This window comes from Sinohyriopsis cumingii, chromosome 19, assembly GCF_028554795.1.
Source record: "Sinohyriopsis cumingii isolate HCF-2022 chromosome 19, ASM2855479v2, whole genome shotgun sequence".
NCBI classification, from domain to species: Eukaryota; Metazoa; Mollusca; class Bivalvia; order Unionida; family Unionidae; genus Sinohyriopsis; species Sinohyriopsis cumingii.
Window position 1 is genome coordinate 22916961 of NC_142979.1, and position 24861 is coordinate 22941821.

At 34.6% G+C, this 24861-nt stretch overlaps 1 protein-coding gene across 1 annotated transcript in view; it reads left to right on the forward strand.

Annotated features, from left to right (window-relative positions):
- LOC149775271 (uncharacterized) overlaps positions 1-23025 on the forward strand; it is a 29030-nt gene extending 6005 nt beyond the window's left edge. The window contains exons 4-5 of the mRNA XM_089944382.1: positions 8937-8987; positions 20252-23025. Coding sequence (XP_089800508.1) covers positions 8937-8987; positions 20252-23025 — 2825 coding nt within the window. The remainder of the gene's footprint in view (positions 1-8936; positions 8988-20251) is intronic.
- The last annotated feature ends 1836 nt before the right edge of the window (positions 23026-24861 follow it).

Here is a 24861-nt window from a genome sequence, read left to right on the forward strand (position 1 = left end):
GTCCATGACCATCCAGCCAACCAAGTAGGCAGTGTAGCTGACTTCCCAAACAGTCCACCTTAGTCCCGTTACCTTACTGAAAGATCCATCCATTTCACCAGGCCAATGGCTTCATCACTGCATGCTTAATGATTCATTTGTCTGTAGTATGCACAAGGCTACAGTACACTGAACTGCTATTACTGGGATCTTAGAGATAAATCCATCCATCTCACCAGGCCTATGGCTTCATCTCTCTACAATTACCACTGAAGAGAACAGTAAGTGTGAAGACAATCCTGCACAACAGCATTTACTCAAATCGGACTTTGGAGCAGACTGGAACCATTTCCTCTCATTTTACAAATGTCTGGTTTTTCATGTGAAGTCTTAAAAGTCTGATCTTCACCCATCCTAGAGCTTTATCCTCCTGGGTATGGAATGTCTTACCTATCACAGTCTAGTCACTCCGTCTTGTTTGAGTTATACAGATCATCACACTAGTTGAGTACGTTTCCCACATGATTTGGACTGCACCAAGAGATTTCAACTACTCAGGGTGGCATCATATTTAAACCTGATATGTTGTCTCTTTATGTAAATCTTTACAAATGACATTGTTGTCTCTGTGGAACCCTTTTTCCAGTCCACTTGATCCAAAGGTCAGGATTACAACCAAGGTTCAATCATTCCTGTGTCAGTGGTAAAAGCTAGATTGGTTCATGACAGGAGATACCCGGGAGAAGCACCAATTGACATGATGATCTGTATGGATGCCAGTTCATGTATATATACGGTTAGGATGTCCACCTTTTGCCTGTCTCTTGTACTGTCAGTGACAAGTAGGGTCAGGGGGCTGCCTCTTCAAATTAACCTTCTTAAAATGAAAGTGGTCATAAATGTCTTTAAATTCTGAAAGGACACCAACTCTGCAGGAAAAGAGTCCTGATTGTGTCAGACAGCTTATTAGTTGTGACCTATCTCCTCGAAAAGTGATCCCAAATCACCCAACCTATGGGTTATGGTGTGGCGGTTCCTATCTCGGTTCTACCACAATCACATCAATGAACACATCAGACAAATTCCGGACAGACTCTAAGGAAGGGTCAAATCATTCATAAGCTAATGCTCTTTCCCTCATTCTGTTTTTTGTCTGATTCAAATGATTTTGGGGGTATCCAATGATAGACCTGTTTGAGACAAGGTGAAATCACAAAATGCCCACCTTTGTTTTTCAAATTCCAGACCCCTAAGCCTGTGTAATGGACACAACATCAATCAGTTAGAATGACTTGTGGGCCTTTGTCTACCCAGCCGTGGCCTTGGTGCTGAAAATCATTAAGCAGTTGAGGGGTCAGAAGTACAAGATGATTGTCATAGCCTTTCTCCAATGGGACAAATCCCACATCAATGATCTAACAATAAGTCTATCCAGGAAGATTACTTTCAAGTCGAATATTCTCATATAACCAAGGTACACAGCAGTTCAGGGTTCAGAAATAAAAGCTGATTGTCATAGCATCTTCAGTGAGATAAGTCCTATATCAATTATCTAACAAAAAGTCTATCCTGGAAGATTCCGTCCAAGCCAGATCTTCTCCTACAACTAAGATACACAGGTATACAACCATCATCTTTTTCTCCAACTCTTGTAAGAGCAGCCTTGCAAAAGAAAACATTTAGACCTTCAATTGTGTAAGGATGGAAATTGACGTGTTTTCAGGGACTGGTACCGAGTTAATAACATCGGCCCTCTGGGTGCCTTGATCCAAGAACTTGCCAACCTTTTTATCTGGCTCTTTGAGAAGAAACAGTTGGCCCCAATTACTATTAAAGACTACTGCTCCATATCTGACAAATTCTGACATCATGGCAGAAGCGATATTGGTCATGATAAAGATCTGTCAGACTTACTAACCAATTTGGATTTGGATTGACCTTGTTTCCAAAATGGTATCTGTCCATGGGTTTTAACATGGCTCAATTCAGAGAAATTTGAGCCTTTAACCTAGACCTTGCAGAAGCTATAGTCTTACTAGACATGTTTCCTGATAACAGACCTGTCAAAAGCTGGGGCTGTGCAAAACCCTGTATAAGCCCTCAAGCACTACTTGAAACACATAGAGGTAAATCATGGCACATGCAACTGATTTTCTCCTGGTGAAGGCTGGGAAGCAGTATATTACTCCTCAAACCCTCTCTTCATGGCTGAAGTGGGTTATTCTCCCAGCATGCACTAAAGTCTCAAAAGACCATAGTCACATGAGTATTTCAGCTCACGAACATGTAGCAGTCTTAGCAAGCCTTGTATTCAAACACAGCATTTTGAACTGAGATATAATAGAATTTGTTGGCAGGCATGAAGAATCAACTTTCTCCTGTTTTTATCTCAGGGATTTATCTTTGCAGAGACCAACTTCGAACATCATGGGTAATGTGGCAGCGGCCAAGATGACCACGAGATCTAGTTAAAATCAGTAATACCTTTAAGCTTCACTGAATTCGCCAGGGAAATTTTGTTACTGAGAAGAATTCAATTATCTTCTTAACCCCAGAAGTGAATCACAGATCACGTGACCATAGGCTATGTTGTTTTCAACTTTGGAGAATGGGTTATTGTTTGCATTTAGAATTGAGCCTTGTATTCCCTAGAAGGGTACCTAAGGTATAGGTAGAATGCCCATCACTACCACATACCATCTATCCTCATAATCCAGGAATGTATTTGAGGGAGAAGGCACTTTTTTTTTTCAAAAAATTATGCCTATCTGAAAATACTTAATGTATCACATTACTTAAACACTGTCCCAGCTATCATGCCATGCAAGCAACCTTGTTGATATGTTGATGAGCTTAAAAACTAGCAACACCAGTGGCAGCAAGAGAAGGTAATTGGCAAGAGTTATTGCCCTTCATCTATATCATATAGACCGAAATGACGAATAGTTATCTGTATAGTAGGGCTGGATTATAGTTGTACTACATCTTTATGTCTCAGCATTATTGTATTTGTATGTATTCTCAGAGAAACATAATTTCACTCAAATCATTTGCTTTGTGTTCACAAAATTCAGGAAAAGTTTATTTTAAATATCTACTTTTGTTCAATTTGCTAGCATAAAACCCTGATGTCTCATCTAATGCCAGTTTGAAAATAATGATTGCTAGCTTATAAATGTCTCTCTTTTTAACCTAAATGTGCTTTAATTTCCACCCTCTGAAAACAAGACAATATATTTTGACAAAACAAATTTGATAATTATATATTTTATAGTAAAAGACTTAAATGTCAGTAAAGAATGAAATCTTTGACATTTCCTTTCAACATTCATTCATTTTGTCACCTTCACAGCCATTTTCATTTTATCACTCTCGCAGGCATTTCATTGACATTTTATCACTCACAGCCATTTTCATTTTGTCACTTTGGCAGCCATTTTCATTTTATGACTCGCACAGCCATTTTCATTTTATGATTAGCACAGCCATTTTCATTTTGTCATTCACAGCCATTTTCATTTTATCACTCTCACAGCTATTTCCATTTTATCATTCTCACAGCTATTTTCATTTTGTCACATTCACGGCCGTTTTCATTTTTTCACTCTCACAGCTATTTTCATTTTGTCACTCTCACGGCCATTTTCATTTTGTCACTCACAGCCATTTTAATTTTGTCACTCGCAGCTATTGTGATTTTATCACTCTTAAAGCCATTTTCATTTTGTCACTCTCTCAGCTATTTTCATTTTATCACTCTCACAGCTGTTTCATTTTGTCACTCTCATAGCCATTTTCATTTTGTCACTCTCACAGCCATTTTCATTTTGTCACTCTCATAGCCATTTTCATTTTGTCACTCACAGCCATTTTCATTTTGTCACTCGCAGCTATTGTGATTTTATCACTTTTGAAGCCATTTTCATTTTGTCACTCTCACAGCCATTTTCATTTTGTGATTCTCACAGCCATTTTCATTTTGTCACTCTCACAGCCATTGTCATTTTATCACTCTTGAAGCCATTGTCATTTTCATTTTATGACTATCACTGCAATTTTCATTTTATCACTCTCACAGACATTTTCATTTTACCATTATTACATCCATTTTCAATTTGTTACTGCCAGTGCTTATCTACATATTCTGGATTTTACGTTCGTTTTTTATGGGTTGGTTCCTGTTCAATGGAAGTCTGTATGTTCCATGGGATGTAGTATATATTCCATGGAAAAATATCAGTTTTAGGGGACATATTCATAGAAAACAGAAGCTGGATAAAAAAAAGGAAACTGTCCTGAGTTGCCAGTAAAACATGGAAATATTTCTGTGGAACTATTGATGAGGTCTGAAATCAGATTGATATGACCAAAAAAGAAATCGTCATTTTTGAAATAACAAAAGTAAAATATGTATGATCACAGCTTATATTATAATATGTTTGTACCAAATGTATGGCAATTTAATTGAATTCATTTCTAAGCAAAATTTAAACATTTTACAGCCATTGAAACATTAAATGTAACATTTTCCATGTTTCTTTCATTTTCTAATAGTTGTTACACAGGCATTCCTATATATATAAGGTCCCATTATCAGATAAAAGCAGTATGAAAATCAGAATAGTGATAACAAAGGAATAATTTTTATTCTAACTGGGTGTAGAATGGATCTGGGATAATGCATGTAGGGAAAACATGCTTTTCAGCTCAGACCTTAATAAGATGAGGTTGCAAGAACACCAAATGCATATGCTAGGTAAAGAGTTGAAACTGATTCATTTAGGTTAACTTTAATCATTATTTGAGGTCTACATTAATTTATTTGAATTTCTTCAGAAATAAAAAGTAAATATAGGAAAACAATTATAAATCTAAATATGGACTCATGCCACATGAATATATTTAATTTAATGTCAAGATTGACTGATATTTGACTGGTTAAATTTAAAGCCATACTTATAATAATCACCAATGCCACTGAGTTCTAGACTTGCATTTCAATTTTAAACTCAAGTTCTTTTGAAGTGAAAACCTGATATATTATACTTTATGAATTATCAAGCTTTATTGTTGGATTCTTGGACATATTTGTCTTGTCAGTGATCATGTAAAAAATATGCAAACAATTATTTGTATCGCATCCAATCTAAACCAACAGTTATAGAGAAATGATAATTCATAACATGAAACTGCAGAAAATAAATTTGAGAATTTAAGATACTAAGCTGTGGCTATGGCAACTGCATTAACAGTTAAATCCATGAATATCTGTGTGTTTAATTCATCATCCATGAAATATCTATGACCAAAAGGCTACATCATGTTTCTTTTCATGAAGCTTTGACATTTTTCTGTTTCAATACAATGCAAGAACTATTTTGTGATGTGAAAATTTGCTCAGCCAGCAGCCAGATTCAACATGGTGGTTCCTTTGTTCTGTGGCTATTCAAAAGAACAGGTTTACTCCTCGATGTTGGTGTATTCATTCCAAATTTCAAGGAATAAAGGAGTAATATTATCTTCTATGTCTCTAACATTCAGATTCAATAATTATTAGTTTTTTTTTGTTTTTTTTTTAAAGCAATTTAACATCAGGCATTATATCTTTGACTATAGTTACAGCTCAACATTCATGGGATTTGGAATAATAACTGGTGTAGAATAAGCTGATGCCTATTGCCATAATGTCAACTTTCTCACACTCTTCTGACTTGGAACAATTTTCTTTTGAACGATTCTCTGATGTAGAGCAAGATCTTCCTGTTAAGGACTATTTAGAGGATATCATCTACAATGTGAAACATTTAAATTCATCCAATTTCACAATAACATTTTTGACAACTGGATTTTTCCATCAGTTCCTGGAACAAATTAAAAAGGAATTCACATTTGATTCATCCCATTCCAAGTTTACTATTACAACACATGCTGATGGACTAAAATGTGTACTTATTTTTAATTGTGCTGAAAGTCTAATAGAAGTTAGGGGTTTAAGGTCAGTGTAATGGAAAGATAAGAACTTCATCAGAATGGCTACTAATCTATTTTTAGAATCCCCTACCAGTGAGGATAGTTTCAGTTCCACATGTTTATCAGGTATAATGGACTCAAATGAGAGTTGTAGTCATAGAAACCAGGAATTATCTGATGAGAGAGCTGACCCACTTTCTAGGGTTCCTGCAGTGAATAGCACTTCAGTGACTATGACCCCTATGCCACCTACAGAGTGCCCTACTAGAGATCATAGACAGCTCTCTCCATGTATGTGTAATACTGACCTGCTGCTGACTGTAATACAAACACTCCAGAAGCAAGTGGGCAAGAAGTAAAATCAAATTGACAAGCTAATAAATGAGAAGGTTAAATTAGCTGCCCAGGGAGAGAATTTGACTATCAGCAGACATTCACAAACCATTGGTCCTAAACCTATTTAAGTAAAAGTGTACAGACACATGACGTATTGCCAAAAGAAAACCCAAAGCAGTTTTCCAACTCTGCCACTGACTCAGCCAGAACTGATAAAGTTAAGAGTAATAAAGCACCATACAGACTACCTACATCAATAGAAAGTAAACATAATACTTTGTCTTCTACCAGCAGAGATAACATCCTCTTTATTGGTAGTTCCATTTTACATGGAATTAACAACAGAGGGCTGAGGCACTGTGTTAGAAAGCATGCCATTTCAGGTGCCAAAATGCAGACAATACTGGAAGATATAAAAAATATATGATCTCTCCATGTTTACTAAAATAGTCCTCTATATTGGAGGGAACAATGCCAGTGAAGGAGACTGGTCTAGAACTTTTTGAAGAACTATATGACCAATCACTTACACACATCCATAAGCAAAATCAAAGCTGTCAGGTTGCACTGTGTGAAATTGCCCCCAGAGGAGATTGTGATGTGTTAGATATCATTAAGGTCATCTGAAGACTGGCAAGTGAATGGAAGTGTGATGTTGTTTACAATTACACGAGTTTCCTGGATGAAGTGGGGCAAGTGATGCAACTTTTATTTGGAAATACAGATAATATTCACCTGTGGAAAAACTATCAAAAAATATAAATGCAGTCATTTGTGTAGTCTGGTCTTACAGCCACATTACAAACTTCATCGGTCTCTATAAATCCAGTGTAGGTCAAAATAGCACCAGACAGTATGGTCAGCCATATCAGTACCCTCAATGCACTTTGGGATGTGATTACTGTGGTGAGATCAAACATTCACCACAGGAATGCAGGCACAGACAGCCAATACAATGCCATCAGTGTGGTAGCTTTGGACTCAAAGCCAAAACTCACAATAGATTTATAGAATAGGAAAAGGGCAACGAGGCCATCTCAACTCCACAGTTTCTTCCACTGACATTTATGCAGATGATACTACACTGTCTGAGATTGGTAAAACCAAAACAATATTTGAAAATAACTTACGAGATGCTCTCAACAGACTTCAAGTATGAAGCAAGGAAAACAGTATGATCATAAATACAGAAAAAAACGAAAGACCTACTAGTTACAACACAACAAAAACGAGCAAGTCTAGATAGCGACAAACTCCAGGTTCTATTGGACAATGTGAGCCTCAATATGACCTCTCAAGATAGAATTCTTGGTGTATTCATGGATAACAATCTTACTTGGTCTATTCACACTAAACATATTTCAAAAAGGTTAACTCTTATCTTTGGCTACTGAGGAAAATCAAAACATACATTCCTCTTCAGTATAGGGTCAGCTTTTATAAAAGTTATATTCAGCCATATCTGGACTACTGTAATGTTATTTGGGGTAATATCTCTAATTCAAACATAACAACACTTTTAAGACTCCAAAAGAGGGCTTGCCATTTAATTCTAGATCAAAGTATAGAAAATTTTCAGGATGCAATGAATACTATAAAGGTTTTAACAATACATGAAAGAATATTTCTTAGAAAGGCCAAATTGATGTATAAAGTATCCAGAAAAGACATTCTTGTCTATCTAAGCAATATCTTTCACCAAGGAGATGCTGATGGCACTCCAAATTTAAGGTCCATAAGAAGAAAAAAGTAAATTATACCAAGGCCAAAAAAGGAATTGTTTAAAAAAAGTTTTCAATATACTGGTCCACTGGTATGGAACAACATTCCCAGTGACATAAGGCAGGCTCCTAGCATTTCATCTTTTCACAATCAATGTCTTAAATAGATGAAATCTTTAGAAAATTGAACATTTCTAGTACAAAAAATAATGCCTGCTTTTCTGTAATTTTACATCATTTTCAAAGCTGAATTTTTCCAAGCAGGATTATATTTTATGTTTTATATATGTTTATGTTTTCACTGATGCCTGTGAATGTGTTCCAGGCTTGATACTTTGAATTTTAAAATTACTTAATTATTTTTAGTGTCAAGCCAGACTCTTCACATCATGTTGTATATACTGTATATATTGTACATAACAGATAGAAGGCCTCAAGGTAGATTAGTTCTGTAACTAATTGAGTTACCTTCTCTAAATAAAGTCTTTATTATTATTATTATTATTATTATTATTTAAATGGGATAATATTTCTAAGCTGAATTCAGTAATGGATACTTACTGTACAAAATACAAAATACATTTTTTCTGGAATGAGCTGTGCAGTAGATTATTTTCATATTTAAAAGTTTTCTCTTCTGTAAATCATACATAGTATATAAAGATGTTTTTCAGTTTTGCAATGAAAGTATAGTAGTTTTTAAAAATATAAACAACACAGTATATAGGTGTTGAATTAGTTGCATTTAATTTTTTAACTCTTACGTTATTTTGCTGTCTTTTAAAATAAGTATAAGACCAACAGGAAATTTCATCCTTTGAAAATAGCGGACAAGAAACAAGCAAAAATGCCCACAATTTTCTCTATGGAAAAAGCTCTTAAGCATTTAAAACAATGGTATTTTAATTGTGAAAAAAATTCTATCTTCAGAAACCACAAGAAATGAAAGACCAGAGACTGAAGACCTCAGACAGCTTAAAAGTAAGTCAAATTTACACACATTCTCATAGAGAGTGACAGCCTCTTACAAGTTAAAAGTCAAATTTACAAACACTCAGAGTGAAGGCCTCAGACAGCTTAAAAGTAATTCAGCTTTACACACATACACAGAGGCTGAAGGCCTCAGACACCTGAAAAATAATTCCAATTTACACACATTCACACAGACATGCACGACTGAGGTCATACGTCTGTTCTTATTTGGTCAAACTGTTCAGTGTGCTTGGATCATCCAAGTCTTGGGAAAATTTTGATATTGAGCAACATCAGTGCATATAAACGAGGTGATCTTGCATTTGCTTGGTTGAGCTTGTTACCAACCTGGCATTTGTATTTTCTAATCAGATTTTGATCAGACTTTGGATATAATATTATATCATCAGTATTTCAACACACTGAATACTGAACAAGATCTATATGTGTTTATGATGTGATCATGCATCTCATTGCCTGAGTTTATTATCACACAGGTGTTTGTCCTTACTAATCAGAGTTTGATCAAACTTGGAAAATATGATTATATCATCAGTATCTCTGACAAGTTGCTGAGTAAGATCCATGTATATTAACGATTTCATTTTGCATCTGATTGATACAAGTTGTTACCATTCTGGAAGTTTTATATTTCTGATCTGATTAACAATTTTGGAACTTATACTTATGTCACAAAGATCTTGGATGACTTTGATAATGAGTGAGATAAATGCACATTAATTAATTGTTGTTGCTTTGGATTCCCTGAGCTAATTATCACCCTAGACACCATATTTATGATCAGATTTGGTTTGTAAGTTTATATGATGAAGATCCTTGGATAAGTTTGATCATGAGTTTGATAATGAGCAGTGTCCATGCATATTATGAAGAGATCTTGCATTATCATTGGCTGAGCTTGTGTGAATTCAACAAAGTATATGTCAGATCAGATTTTGATCAGATTTGCTATGTAAGCTTATATCATCAAGATTTCAGATTAGCATGATTATGATCAACATCCATGTATCATAATGAGGTGATCTTGCATCTGATTGGCTGAGCTTGTGAACACTGTAGAGGCCATATTTCCTATCCTATAAGCATAATATCATCTAGATGATGGATGAATTCAGTTGTGAGCAACATCCATACATTAGTAAAGTGATCTTTTATCTGACTGGCTGAACCTGTGAACACTCAAGATATCTCATTTGGATCAGACTTGCTATGTATGCTTGAATCATCATGATCTCTGATAAATTTATTATGAGTAAGATACGTGCATATTATGGAGGATTCTAGCAGATTCAGTGGTGAGAATAGAACCCATAAGTTTCTGGTCAGGAGTCCAGTGGCTTAATCACAGTTCCTTTGGATGGTAATCACCATGATTTCCAAGTCAGAACTCCAGGTGTGAGGTAACCTAAATGAATCCTTGCTATCTGCACATAATGGTTCCATTGATAATACCATGAAGTATATGTATTTTAAGGGTTCATGTGTGAAAAGTTACTTTCGATCGGGATCTAGTCCCCAGAGGAAGGGAGAGATCCAAGGGATCATATTGGTTGTAAAACAGATTTTTCCATTTTATCTAGTGATTGTTTTCCTATGTAGAGGATATAGGAAAGAAAATAAATAACACCAACATTAGTAGACAGTATAGCACCCATTATGTAATCCAAACGTTTCTTTATTAATATCAATCATACTTGGACCTCTTTTGATTGTTTGCTTTGCTGTTCATAGACCAGAAGAGCTAATGGAATGATTTGTTATTTGTCATCTTTTGACCATCATCTGTTCATAGCATAAATTTGTTATCACTGTTTATTTTAAACTACTTGGTGAATTCCAGTAACTTTTACACCCGTTCATCTTGTGATCTAGCTGGTCCTCAGTGAAAATGGTGCCACTTTAACATCCCGTATGGCCACCACAGTGGTCATCTTGAAAATCTTGTTATTGATTCGTCTCCTGAATGGAATGTAATATTAGCTTGGGGTTTACACTAAAAGACTTCTTATGATCATCATGTCTGGTTGGTCTGGAATAAAAATGGGTTTATCTGATGTTTCAGTATGACTGCCACAGTGGCCATTTTGCTATTCCTACTCAATGAAAAGTCATATTGTTGGTCCTAAATTAAAATTATCTGAGCACCACAGAGGTAATCCTGAAAATTTTGTTATCACTACTCCCTCTAAATGAAAAAATATAATGCCATCAGTTTTTGATGAAAATATTTTTTTTCATGTCTAGCTGGTCGAATATGAAAATGGTGTCGATCTGATACCCATCATAGTTTGCCAGTAGCTTTCTGTGTTTTGATGGTTCTTACTGGCTGTCAGGTATAATCTATTTCATTGAAAATATGGCATTAAACCCAAGGCAAGAACAAAAATGACATGTTTGATATGGACACCACCGTGACAATATTATCGCTATTTCTCCTTAGTAAATGGCTATATCAGCATGGGATTTTTATTAACTCATTAACCCCTTTAGGTTTTTGTCATTTTTGTCTGAAATGAAAGTAGGAAATGCATGTTCTGGGCTATTTCTGAATACATCCCAATACATCAACCTCAAGGTGATTTTCCAATAACCTAATGCCTAGTTGTGTTAGAAACATTGTTTCTCATTGGCTATTTTGTTCGTGCATGAGCAAAAGGGTTAAAGTTGGAGTTTTTTTTTTTATTTTTTTTTGTTGTTTTTGCTTAATGGACCCATCATTTTCGTATCGAGACCACTCTATATTCCAAATGCCAATCTTATCCTACTTTTTGCAAAGGTTCATCTGTATGTTTGCAGTTCATACCGGTCTGCCTTAGATCTGAGACCAAAAAGTTTAAAATCTTATTCCGACCACAGGCGAATTTTAGGTGGAAAAAAATCAGGTTAAAAAAATGAGGTTTTTCCCTCTATATTTTGTAGTGCAACTAGAACTTCCAGATTATTTGGTATCATTGTAGAGCTACATCTGTCTACCTTTCTTGAATACCACCCACTTTAGTGTATCATACATGACCTTGATGCTACAGAGCTCGGCAGTAGGCTACTACCTCCTGCCATGTAAACTCAGCGTCAGGGGTTAATGAGTTAAAAGACGTTTTATAATGTCTAGTTGCCCATAAATGAAAATGGTGATGATCTGATTTCTCCACAGCAGCTAGTTTGAAAATATTGTTATTGCAGAAAATATAAAAGATGGTTTCAACACTTTCAAGAAACTCTTGTTGTTAGTAGTAGCATCCATTGTTTAGTATCCATCACTTGTCCATCCAACTTGTCCCATTCATTTGCATATCTTTTTGACCATAATAAACCAGATTTCTGCTTCATTTTGCTTAAAACACGTGGACATATAAATATATTTGTATGACACCAAATTTTTCATGATTTTTTAGTTCATAGTTGAAGATCAGCCGAGATATGTGAAGTGTCCAACACATCTGACTCCTGATAGCAGTTGTTTGTTATCGCAATTTCTCCTAAACTATTTGAAGGAATGTCATGAAACATGACAGATAGTTTGATCCTGGGGTCTAATTCTGGTGTGACGACCACTTTGTCCATCTTTGGAAAATTGTTGTTGTTTGGGTTTTGGGTTTAAAACCACATTTTAGAACATGATATGCTATACAGTTATGTATATCGATATTATGTGTTTCATTTCTTATTCATGATTGTAGATTCTAAGGGTCATTTTCAACACATTACATAATTTCGAGATGGTGAATTTATACCTTAGGATGAGGTCATTTCGTTTGTGTAAAGATGTTCTTGTGGCCTTTTGAAATTGGAAGATGTTTAAGAAATCTTGCTGGTGAATGTACAAGGATTTGAGCTCAGGTCATCAGTTTTCCCCTAGGAGAAACCAGGTCACATAATTTCTGATTGGATGTTAAAGAATCTCACCTTGTTGTGATGTTAGAATGATTTCAAAATAATTATTCAACCATCATTCTGCTTTTAAAATCTTAGTTTTTAATATAAGCAATGTTTACCTGATAATTGGTTATTAGTCTCTTAATCATTAGTCTTTGTAGTCATTTAGTTGTGTTTTATTGAGAGGATTTAATTTATTTATTTCCATTATTCATTGGAATTACAATGTACTGAAAGACGTCTGGATAAAATAACTATTTTGGAATTATTACAAATTCATTTAAAGGTATTCTGGATTACACCATAATGATTGATCAAGACTTTTAGCACATTAACCTATTCTGTACTATTAGACTTCATCCGGGATGCCACTGGAACTCATTTGGAATACTCGATACATTTGGACTAGTGATAGAACATTAAGGCCTACTTAAGATTTTATTCACCATACTGTAAGTTATTTTAAATATTTCATTTTGTATTCTAGGGAAATATTTGTTTAATTTTACAAAAAGTGTTGGTTTTCACTCCTTTTTTGTTACTTAGTTTAAGACATAGAGACATAATAAGAAATTTGGTTTGCTCGTCTGGATAAAATTGTTCTTTAAAATATTTCAGATAGATTATAACTGCTTTTGAAATTTAAATTCACTTTAGTTTGGAATTTTCTTGGTTGCTGGTATTTTATTTTCATGTATTTGAGAAATCTTTAATGAAATCAACATGCTTTCACTATGTCATCTAAAGTGGATAACTTTGTTTTAGATCCTATCCAGGAAGATTTCAAGTCCTTCAAAAAGAACAAGTTGTTTGAACTTAGTAGACATTGTAATCTTTCTGAGGCGAATGCTTCTTTAACAAAGCAAGAGATAAAAAATAGTTTGGTTCATTATTTGATGGAAAAGGGTATTCTTGGTAAAAGTGCTTTGGGTTTGATGAGAAAGTCTGTATCTGGTTCAGACAGGAAATAAGAGAAAAAACATTGAATTTGAGTTTTAAAAAGCTTCAGCTTCAGAAGGAAGTGATGCAAAAGCAAAAAGGAGAAGAGAGATGTAAATGCAAAGAGAGAAAAAAGAAAGAGAAATGTAATTTAAATGAAAAGAATTGGAACTGGCAAGTAAATCACTCTCCCCTTCCCCTTTTACATTCAGGTTCAGGTTTTTGATGTTACTAGAAATATTAGGTTAGTAACCCTTGTAAAAAATAGGAAGTAAATAAATATTTTCCCAATTTTGAGAAAATTACTGAACTTTTTTAATGGCCAAGAAAACATTGGACTTTGTTATTACAAAGTGTACTTATTAGCAAAGCTTGTGAAGTCTGCACTTCACTCTAGGTAGAACAAAGTGCTAATTGTATCTGGTTCAGGAATGTATCTTGAAGGTTATGACTTAGTACCTGAGGCATATTAATAGAGTTTTAGGAATTGTAGAAATGAAACTGGTCAATCCCTTGTATAATTTACATGGGGAAAAAGATCAGCTGTTTGAATGGTGATGCATAGCCAAGAAAGTTGATAAAGATTATCATAATGTCAGACAACTTGTATTGATTGAAGAGTTTAAGAATTGTGTCCATAGTGATGTAAAAACCTACCTTCCAGAGAAAAAGGTGGAACCTTCGAAAATGGTGATTGCGCAGCTGATGACTATTCCTTGGCTCACAGAGTTTTATTTGTTAATAAATCTTCCTCTCAGCAGGTTTTTGTTAAAAAAAAAAACATTTCAGTCTAATATAAGTAGTTCAAAATATAACAAAGTTTTAGAAATCAAACTTCTGATACGACTGACCAGAAAGCCTTATCTCTTCCTCAAACAGTTAGTGTAAGAAGAAAGAGCATGTTATTTCTGGTAGCTACAGGTTGAAAACTGAGCAGTGGGATAAAAACATAGCTATTCCAAATGATCTTAGTTCGACATTGTCATGGTCATGCATTGAAAGCAATACAAACCCCCGAGTCTAATTTGATTATGGAGAATTTTGAACCATTCATGTTGAAAATCTCCGTATCATTTGTTTTTGAAAAGTGTTTTACTCAGGGAGTGGAATGCAGCTTTTTTAATGTTGATTTCCATTGTGTTAATTTGTCATCAGACTTAGTCTCAGGACCTGTGACTGTGGTAATGGTGAGTTCCTTATCCATCAAGGGTATTCATTTATTACTAGGCAACAACCTAGCTGGAGACATGGTTGTGGTTAATACCCTTGTAACTGGCAAGCCTTGTTTAAATAAAAAAGTTGATACTGTTGAAATTAAAATGTCTGGTTTACACCCAACTTGGGCAGTTTGCTAGACCTATGGCAAGGAGAGCTCTTGAGCATGATGTTGATCATCATGACATTATTCCTATAGCTGACACACTTATTGGTAAGTATTTTGATGAGATCACGTTTGTTGTTGGTATTGATTAATCAAGAGGTATTGATCACAGTGGTCCTTTTTTTACCACTTCTCTAAATTCTAATCAGGTGACAAAAGACAATCACTTATTGAACAGGAACACGATCCTGAAATCTGATATTTGTTTCAGAGAACTATTAGTGAAACCGCACAATTATCAGCTGGCTATTTTGTGGAAAATGGGATCCTTATGAGAAAATGGAAACCACCTGAAGTACCTGCTGGTGATGTGATCAGTGAGCTACCAAATTGTTCTTCCTTGGACAGCTATCACATTTTTCTTACAAAGTCATGTCAGCAGGAAATTCTTAGTCTAGCCCATGCAACTCCTTTGGTTTGTCATTTAGGAGTCAGTAAGACTTGTCACAAGATCTTAAATCATTTTTGGGGGCTGAAAATTAAAAGTGATGTTTCTGAATACTCAAGGTCTTATCACACTTGTGAATGGTACTAAAACCCAATCAAACGATACCAAAGGCTCATCTACAACCTGTTCCTGCATTCAGTGAATGATTTAGAAGAATAATGGTAGACTGTGTCAGTCCTGTATCTAAGACCAAGTCAGGCAACCTATATTTGTTTTCCAAAATGTTAGCATGCACTGGATTGCCAGAGGCTTTGTTTTGAGAAATATTAAAACTGTAACTATAGTACGTGACTGGCTTAGCTTTAATAGAAATGTGTTCTACACAGTCTGATCAAGGAAGAAATTTTATGTCAGGAATTTTCCAGCAAGTTATGCATGAATTAGTCATCCAAGAGATTAAATCTTGCCTACCACCCTGAAAGTTGGGGTGCTTTGGAAACTTTGAAGAACACAATTCATTCATATTGCCTTGATGCAGGAAAGAATTAGTATGCGTGTGTTCATTTGTTGTTATTTGCTGTTCGGGAAACAGTTCAAGAATGTTTAGGTTTAAGTCATTTTAACTAGATTTTAGACATACTGTCCATGACTATTGAAGAGAAACTTCTTTCAAGCAAAGATTCAATTTTGTTATACAGTAATGATAGTTGTAATGATGATCACTGTGAACATAGTTTTAATACTTTTAATGTCTCCTTGAGTGCCTCTAATAGCATTGATATTAATCTCATGAATTTAGGAGTTTCTAGCAAAGGTTTACACATAGGTCATTTAAATATTCAGGGGTTTTGTGGAAAGATTCATCAAGTGAAGTTACTGCTAACCTCTCCAAATAATAATACCCATTTGTTTGGACTCTCGGAAACAATGTTAACAGAAAATCAGGGTGAAAATTTCTTGTATATAAATGGCTGCAACAAACCTTATCAAAAGGATAGGAAAACAGGTGGCGGTGGGCTCCTTGTGTATGTTAGAATCGGTACTATTTGTAAAAGATGGGAAGACATAGAAAAACAGGAAATAGAATCCATTTGGCTACAGATCACTCCAGAAAAAGGTTAGCCCTATTTAGTAGATTTTGTGTATAGACCCCCATCATCACATACTGATTGGTGTGAATATTTTGAACTTCAAGTAGATAAAATTTCAAAAGAAGATAAAGAAGTTTACATTCTAGGTGATATACATGGAGACCTTCTCAATGATCAAATAAAAGTGAATTGGATGAATTTTATTGCTTCATTAGGTATGGAGCAACTAGTAAATGAACCCACCAGAGTAATATCTACCTCTAAAACACTTACAGATCATATTTATACCAATACAAAAGAAAATGTTTTGGAAGTAATGGTTCCAAAGATTGGTATAAGTGACCACTTTGCACTTTTTCTAACATGTAAAGTCAATGGCAAATCAACAATAATAATATCCATAAATCCATTACTTATAGATCCTTTCAAAACTTTGATACTGTTAAATTTCTAGAAGATCTGAAACAGATTCCATGGGATACAGTCCAAATCTTTGAAGATATTGATGATGTTTTAGATACATGGACAGTTCTGTTCATCAGTATAGTGAACAAGCATGCCCATTTAAAAACACACAAGATAAAAAAAGACCACCAACCAGGCTGGATCTCCCCAGAAATTTTAGAAGCAATAAAGCAAAGAGACCAACTAAAATCAGTAGGAAATCAAGCTGAATATAGAGTTTGGAGAAATAAAGTTAATAAAATGATACATCAAGCCAAACAAGCGCACTATAAAAAAGTGCTTGATGAAAACCAAAATAATCCCAAAGCTATCTGGAAAGCGTTTAGAAGGTTTGTTGCAGGCAAATGTAAGAGTAAAGCTGAAATTTTATCCCTCAATCATTTACACTGATAATTCAACTCACATCTCAAATATTTTTAACAACTCTTTTGTTCAAATTGCTGAAAATATTAAAGAACCCATAACTTCATCTGAAAATCCGGAACTCAAACATTTTTGTGCTAAAAAACTACCAAACAATATATAAAGTTTGAAATTCCTGAAATGAGTCCCAAATTTGTGTTGAAATATATTTAAAAAATGGATGATTGTAAAGCTACAGGACTTGACATGATTGGACAAAGGCTATTAAAGGTAACTGCACCTGCAATTGCAGAGAGCATAGCTTTCATTTGCAATGAAAGTATTAGGTCTAATAAATTTCCACGGACATGGAAAACTACCAATGTTATACCATTGCATAAAGCAGGAACAAAAGATGATGTAAATAACTACAGACCAATCTCTATCCTTTCTTGTCTCTCCAAATTACTAGAAAAAAACATGTACATAATTCTTTTCTCAACTATTTGAACACTTATGATCATGTTCATGATAATCAGTCTGACTTTCGCCAGAATCACTCCTGTGAAACTGCACTTGTATCTTTTGATTGATAGATGGCTGAAAGCATCAGATCAAAGAGAAAAGGTAGGCACTATTATGGATGATTTTCATAAAGCTTTTGATCTTGTAGACCATGAACATTTGCTTGAAAAACTACAAATCTATCAATGCAGTGAAAACTCCCTAAACTTGTTTACATCTTACTAAACCGATATAGTGCAAAAAGTATCTTTAAATGGCCAACTTTCTGAAAGTAAAACTATTAATTTTGGAGTAGCACAAGGCTCTATGCTTGGGCCTGTGTTATTCGTACTATTTATCAACGATTTACCTCTTAAGATTGGAACTTCAATTTCTTCCACTCACCTTTATGCAGATGATACTACACTGTCTGTGATTGGTAAAACTAAAACAGTACTTGAAAATAACGTACAAGTTGCTCTCAACAGACTTCAAGTATGGTACAAGGAAAACAGTATGATCATAAATACAGAAAAAACGAAAATCCTACTAGTTACAACACAACAAAAATGAGCAAGGCTAGTTAGCAACAAACTCCAAGTTCTATTTGACAATGTGAGCCTCAATATGACCTCTCAAGATAAAATTCTTGGTGTATTCGTGGATAACAATCTTACTTGGTCTATTCACATTAAACATATTTCACAAAAGGTTAATTTTTATCTTTGGCTACTGAGGAAAATCAAAACATACATTCCTCTTCAGTATAGGGTCATCTTTTATAAAAGTTATATTCAGCCATATCTGGACAACTGAAACGAAATTTGGGGTAATACCTCTAATTCAAACATAACAACACTTTTAAGACTCCAAAAGAGGGCTTGCCATTTAATTATAGATCAAAGTATAGAAAATGTTCAAGATGCAATGAATAATATAAAGGTTTTAACAATACACGGAAAAAATATTTCTTAGAAAGGCCAAATTGATGTATTAAGTATCAGGAAAAGACATCCCTGTCTATCTAAGCAATATATTTCACCAACGAGATGCTGATGGCACTCCAAATTTAAGGTCCATAAGAAGAAAAGATTACATTATACCAAGGCCAAAGAAGGAATTGTTTAAAAAAAAGTTTTCAGCATACTGGTCCACTGGTATGGAACAACTTTCCCAGTGACATAAGGCAAGCTCCTAGCATTTCATCTTTTCACAATCAATGTCTTAAATAGATGAAATCTTTAGAAAATTTAACAGTTCTAGTACAAAAAATAATGCCTGCTTTTCTGTAATTTTACATCATTTTCATAGCTGAATTTTTCAATGCAGGATTATATTTTATGTTTTATATATGTTTATGTGTTCACTGATGCCTATACGTGTGTTAAAGGCTTGATACTTTGAATTTAAAAATTATTTAATTATTTAGTGTCAAGCCAGACTCTTCACATCATGTTATATATACTGTATATATTGTACATAACAGATAGAAGGCCTCAAGGTAGATTAGTTCTGTAACTAATTGAGTTACCATCTCTAAATAAAATATTTATTATTATTATTATTACATAAAATTAATTCGATGTATATTTTCAAAACACATTGTGTAATGACTAATGTCTTTTGTTTTCTTTCTTCAAGACCCTTATTGAAATAGAAACCAGTTTATGTCTTCTGCCTGTCTCTTTGTCTGACTGTTTTATCTTAGTAAATAGTAATGATTCAGAATTACCAGATAATAATCTGTAATATATTAACATGTTTGAAAGGCAAGGTAACCAAGCATCTTCCACTAAAGGCAAGATAACTAAAATGCCTGATAGGTAATGAAATGTATTGAGATAAAAGTGTGATGCATAATTATCCAAGACATTGGGAGAAAGTGGAAGAGGACACATAATACAGTGAAACCTGTGCGATAGGAAACTGTGTGATAGAAACACCAGTGTATAAAATGAGTGTAATATACAGGTCTATGTTATATGGAGGTTAATTGTATATAGAATGTATTATGTTTCATCTTGGGATTGTATGATTCTTCGAGTGGTGGGTTTTAGAGCATGTTTGAAAGTGTACATAATGGACTTTGGGTCAATCCCTTGGGTCACAGTTTGGAAAGAGGGGTCAAAAAAGGAATGGGAGATTGTTAAAGATGTATTAAAAAGTATGGAAATTTGCCATGAGTAGCACAAGTGTTTTTTTCAACCTAGACAGTTTCTATGTGATATATTCTTCCTTGTATTTTCATTTAATTTTTTTCTTCTAACAGAACAGACGGAGAACATTCTTAAAGCTCATAAAAATCTCAAATGCATTACAACAAAACAAGCAGAGGATGCTAAGAAACTGCTAGAGGAGAAAAGATCTATTGTCATCAAAGGGAACCCAGGTGAAGGCAAGACAACAATGGCCCGTCACCTGATAGATGATGAAATTTTTAGAGATAAACGTGTGGTGCTTAATTATCCAAGACAGTGGGAGAAAGTGGACACAGATTGGGTAGCCATTGTTGTGCTGGAGGATGTATTTGGACAATATGACTTTGATCCTGGCCGTTTGCAGGAGTGGATGGTATATCTACCTACCATACAGGAATATGTTGATGCAGGAATGTTACAGGTTATTATTACCACCAGAGTTGATGTACTGTCAAAGGCTTACTCCAGGTTAGGATCACTGAAACTCTTTTCTGAAGATTTGTCACTGACGCTGTCTTCAGAAAAACAAACACATTCAGAAAAGATTAGCATTTTGAATAGAGAACTTAAAAGACATAAAAGAGACATGAAAGAAGATGAAAAAGAATTATGCATAACTAATTTTGATGGGTTGATCGGTTTTCCCCAGTGCTGTTCACTGTTTGCAGGGGACAGTAAATCATTTGATAAAGGACCTGAGTTCTTCAGGTCTCCAAATAAATTCTTTGTCAAAAATATCACTGAATTAGAGGCTACAAGATTCCTATCTCTGGCTTTTCTGTTTTGTAATGGTGAAATATTGGAGGAGAATTTATCACTTGAAACAATGCCTGAATCCAGCAAACAATTATTGATGGATCTGGCTCATAGTCTGCAATTTTCAGAAAAGCAGGTATCCATCACATTACTGAGAGATACTTATGATAATTTTTTAGAGTTGTATGTTGTGAAGTCATTTGAGTTAAGTTTGGAACTTTTAGTTGAAAAACCCTGCATCAATTTCATTCATGCTACAGTCAGTGATGCTGTGGGACATGTTCTTTGGAATCGTTGTCTAGAGATGGTTGTAAAATATGGTGTCTCAGAATATTTATATCAAAGGACATACACTGCAGAATTCAAGGACAGAACTTCTGAGAATGTGTTTATACCTGTGTCTGTGTATGGACTTCTGGCAGAGAGGATAGTTCATGATGTCATAAAGAAAGGACATGTAAGGAGTGTTGTGAAACATTCAGCACTCAAAAGCCATGATTTTTTGATGAAATTAAAATATGAGTTGCAAAAAAGTAATTTGACAAAGGAATTTTTTATGGCGGGTAATGAATCTTTGTTTGCTAATCATTCCTTGGAATTGGAGTGTTGCACATTTATGCAGTTTATATTACAAAGTGACAAAGATGTAGTGAGTTTAGTGTATAGTGTCCTCTTGGAATTCTTGGCATGTGCACATAATAATAATATATCTGACTGTTGGCAGTGTACAGAGAAGCAGAAGCTGTTAGAATTAGCTTTCTATTATCACCATTTTGAGATTGCAGACAAACTAATTGCTATGAAGGCCTGTTATACACATGTAAGTCTTTATAGTGCTGCCAGACATGGTGACCTTAAAAGAGTTCAGACTATCCTGGAGACCTTAAAGAAGAATCAAGTTTTCAGTCCAGAATGTAAGGAAGCCAAATATGCATTATGTAAGGCCTATATATCAGGAAATCAGAACCTGATTGAGTTTTTATTAAAGGAAGGGATCATACTGGATACAGAGCATGTAGTAGATGCTGTTGAACATGGAGATATGAATGTTTTAATAAAGGTGGTGGAACATTTGAAATATCATAGTAAGTGGAATCCGGATAGGCAGCAACATTTATGGATTAATTTAGTGCAGTATATTCGCCATCGTTGCTTGTTTATAGATCTGAGAAAACCTTGGTTTCAAAATAAAGGTCCATGTTCTGCAGCACTATGCATAACCTACTGTAATGAGAGATTTGATATGGCAGATTATCTTATGAAAAATGAAGTAAAAGTAGAACTCTTCATGCTTGTTGATGTGTTGCAACTTAATTCAGAGCAGGCTGTTTTCAGAATGATACAAGATCTGAAAGACACTGGTACATGGGATCCCCATTGTGATGATGCATCAGATGCATTAGAAACAGCTTATAGTCGACAGAATTCTGATGTGTGTGCTTTGATGGTTCAGGATGGTGTCTCATTAAAAATGAAAAATCTTCCAAGTATGATACGGGGATTTAAGGCATCATTGGAATCTGTTAAGAAAGCAATACAACATTTGAAAGACACTGACAATTGGGATCCTAAATGTGATGATGCATCTGAAGCATTAAAATATGCCATTTGGGGAAAGAAGTATGATGTATATGATCTGCTGGTTCAGGATGGTGTCTCATTAAAAATGAAAAATCTTCCAAGTATGATACGGGGATTTAAGGCATCATTGGAATCTGTTAAGAAAGTAATACAACATTTGAAAGACACTGACAATTGGGATCCTAATAGTGATGATGCATCTGAAGCATTAAAATATGCCATTTGGGGAAAGAAGTATGATGTATATGATCTGCTGGTTCAGGATGGGGTCTCATTAAAAATGAAAAATCTTCTAAGTATTATAATGGGTCGCGCTGAGGAGATATCATTGGAATCTGTTGAGAAAGCAATACAACATTTGAAAGACACTGACAATTGGGATCCAAAATGTAATGGTGCATCTGTAGCATTATCACTTGCTTGTTATCAAGACAGGTACGATGTGGTTGATCTGCTGGTTCAAGAGGGAGTTTTACTGAATGAAGAATCTTCTGGATATATTGCATAGTGTATCATTGGAGTCCATTAAAGGAATACAGCATTTGAAAGAGACTGATAACTGGAATCCTCAATGTGATGATGCATGTAAAACATTACAAAATTTCAGAACTGTTCATGGTAGAGATATTTATTATGATGTTAGTGGTAGTTATTGATATTTAACATGTTGTTAATAGTAGTTTGAGATGTTTACTAAGATGTTGATGGTAATTTGAGATATTTACTCTGATCTATATTGTAGTTTGTGATATTTACTATGATGTTAATTGTTGGTTGAGATGTTTAATCTGAGTGTAGCCACAATAATGGTATTAAGTTCAACAAATCAGATGCAAGATCACCTCATTAATACAGTGTAGAATTATTAGAATTTATTTGTGTCCATAGTAGTATATTCTCTGCCATCAGTAATCAATAGAATAAATTATTTGTGTCCATAGTAGTATATTCTCTGCCATCAGTAATCAGTAGAATAAATTATTTGTGTCCATAGTAGTATGTTCTCTGCCATCAGTAATCACTAGAATAAATTATTTGTGTCCATAGTAGTATGTTCTCTGCCATCAGTAATCACTAGAATAAATTATTTGTGTCCATAGTAGTATATTCTCTGCCATCAGTAATCACTAGAATAAATTATTTGTGTCCATAGTAGTATGTTCTCTGCCATCAGTAATCACTAGAATAAATTATTTGTGTCCATAGTAGTATATTCTTTGCCATCAGTAATCAATAGAATAAATTATTTGTGTCCATAGTAGTATATTCTTTGCCATCAGTAATCAATAGAATAAATTATTTGTGTCCATAGTAGTATGTTCTTTGCCATCAGTAATCACTAGAATAAATTATTTGTGTCCATAGTAGTATATTCTTTGCCATCAGTTGTTGTTGTTGTAGGGTTTAACGCCATTTTTCAGCACACGATAAGCTATACATGTGTGGCACATTTACAATTCTTAAGGTCTTCATCATCAGGTCATGCAGTAATTTTAAATGCAATAATTTAATGAGTATTTTTATGCTTTCACTTCAGTTGCAGAATTCAACACGTTGGTTTCCTTCTGTCCGTCTGTGCAGCCAACCCCTGCAGTCTTGGAAGATAGAATATGTCAAATGTGCTCTCCTGCATTACATGTGATTAATGGAAGCATTAGATGTCATTGTTAGGTCCAAGACTCCTGAACTAAAGTGTGCTAGTTCAAATCCAACAATTGAATTACCTCAATCCACTTCCATTATGTATCCTTGAGCAATACACTAAACTCTGTTTGACTATGGACTAAATAATCTGTTTGAGTTGCGGAGCCTAGCGTCAAACAAAACTAATAACCTGGTTAGTAAATTTGTGACCATATCATGTTCTTCCTTCCCCATCAGTAAAAAACAGAATAAATTAAGCAAGCAAATAAACTGAGTGATCACTGTGTATTTAAACCAGGAGGCCATGATATGACCTTAAATCAGTCATCTGTAGGCACTTCTGTATCAATAATTGCTTGTCACCATATTTCTGATCTGATTTCAGTGGACTTAGAAATATCAATATCTCTGATGAATCTGATATTAAATGATTCATTCATGTTGATGATGTGATCTTCCGTCTGCTTGGTTAGATATAATACCACTCTGGAGACCATATTTCTGATCCAGTTTTGATCATGCTTGTATCATTAAGATCTCCACTGAGTCTAATAATGAGTGTCATCCACACATATCAATAAGATGATCTTGAATCTGATAGGTGAGCTTGTTCCCACTCTGGTGGCTGCATTCCTTGTCAAGTTTGATCAAGCTTGGAATATATGCCTATATAAGTTCAGTAGTAAGCATGATCCACGGA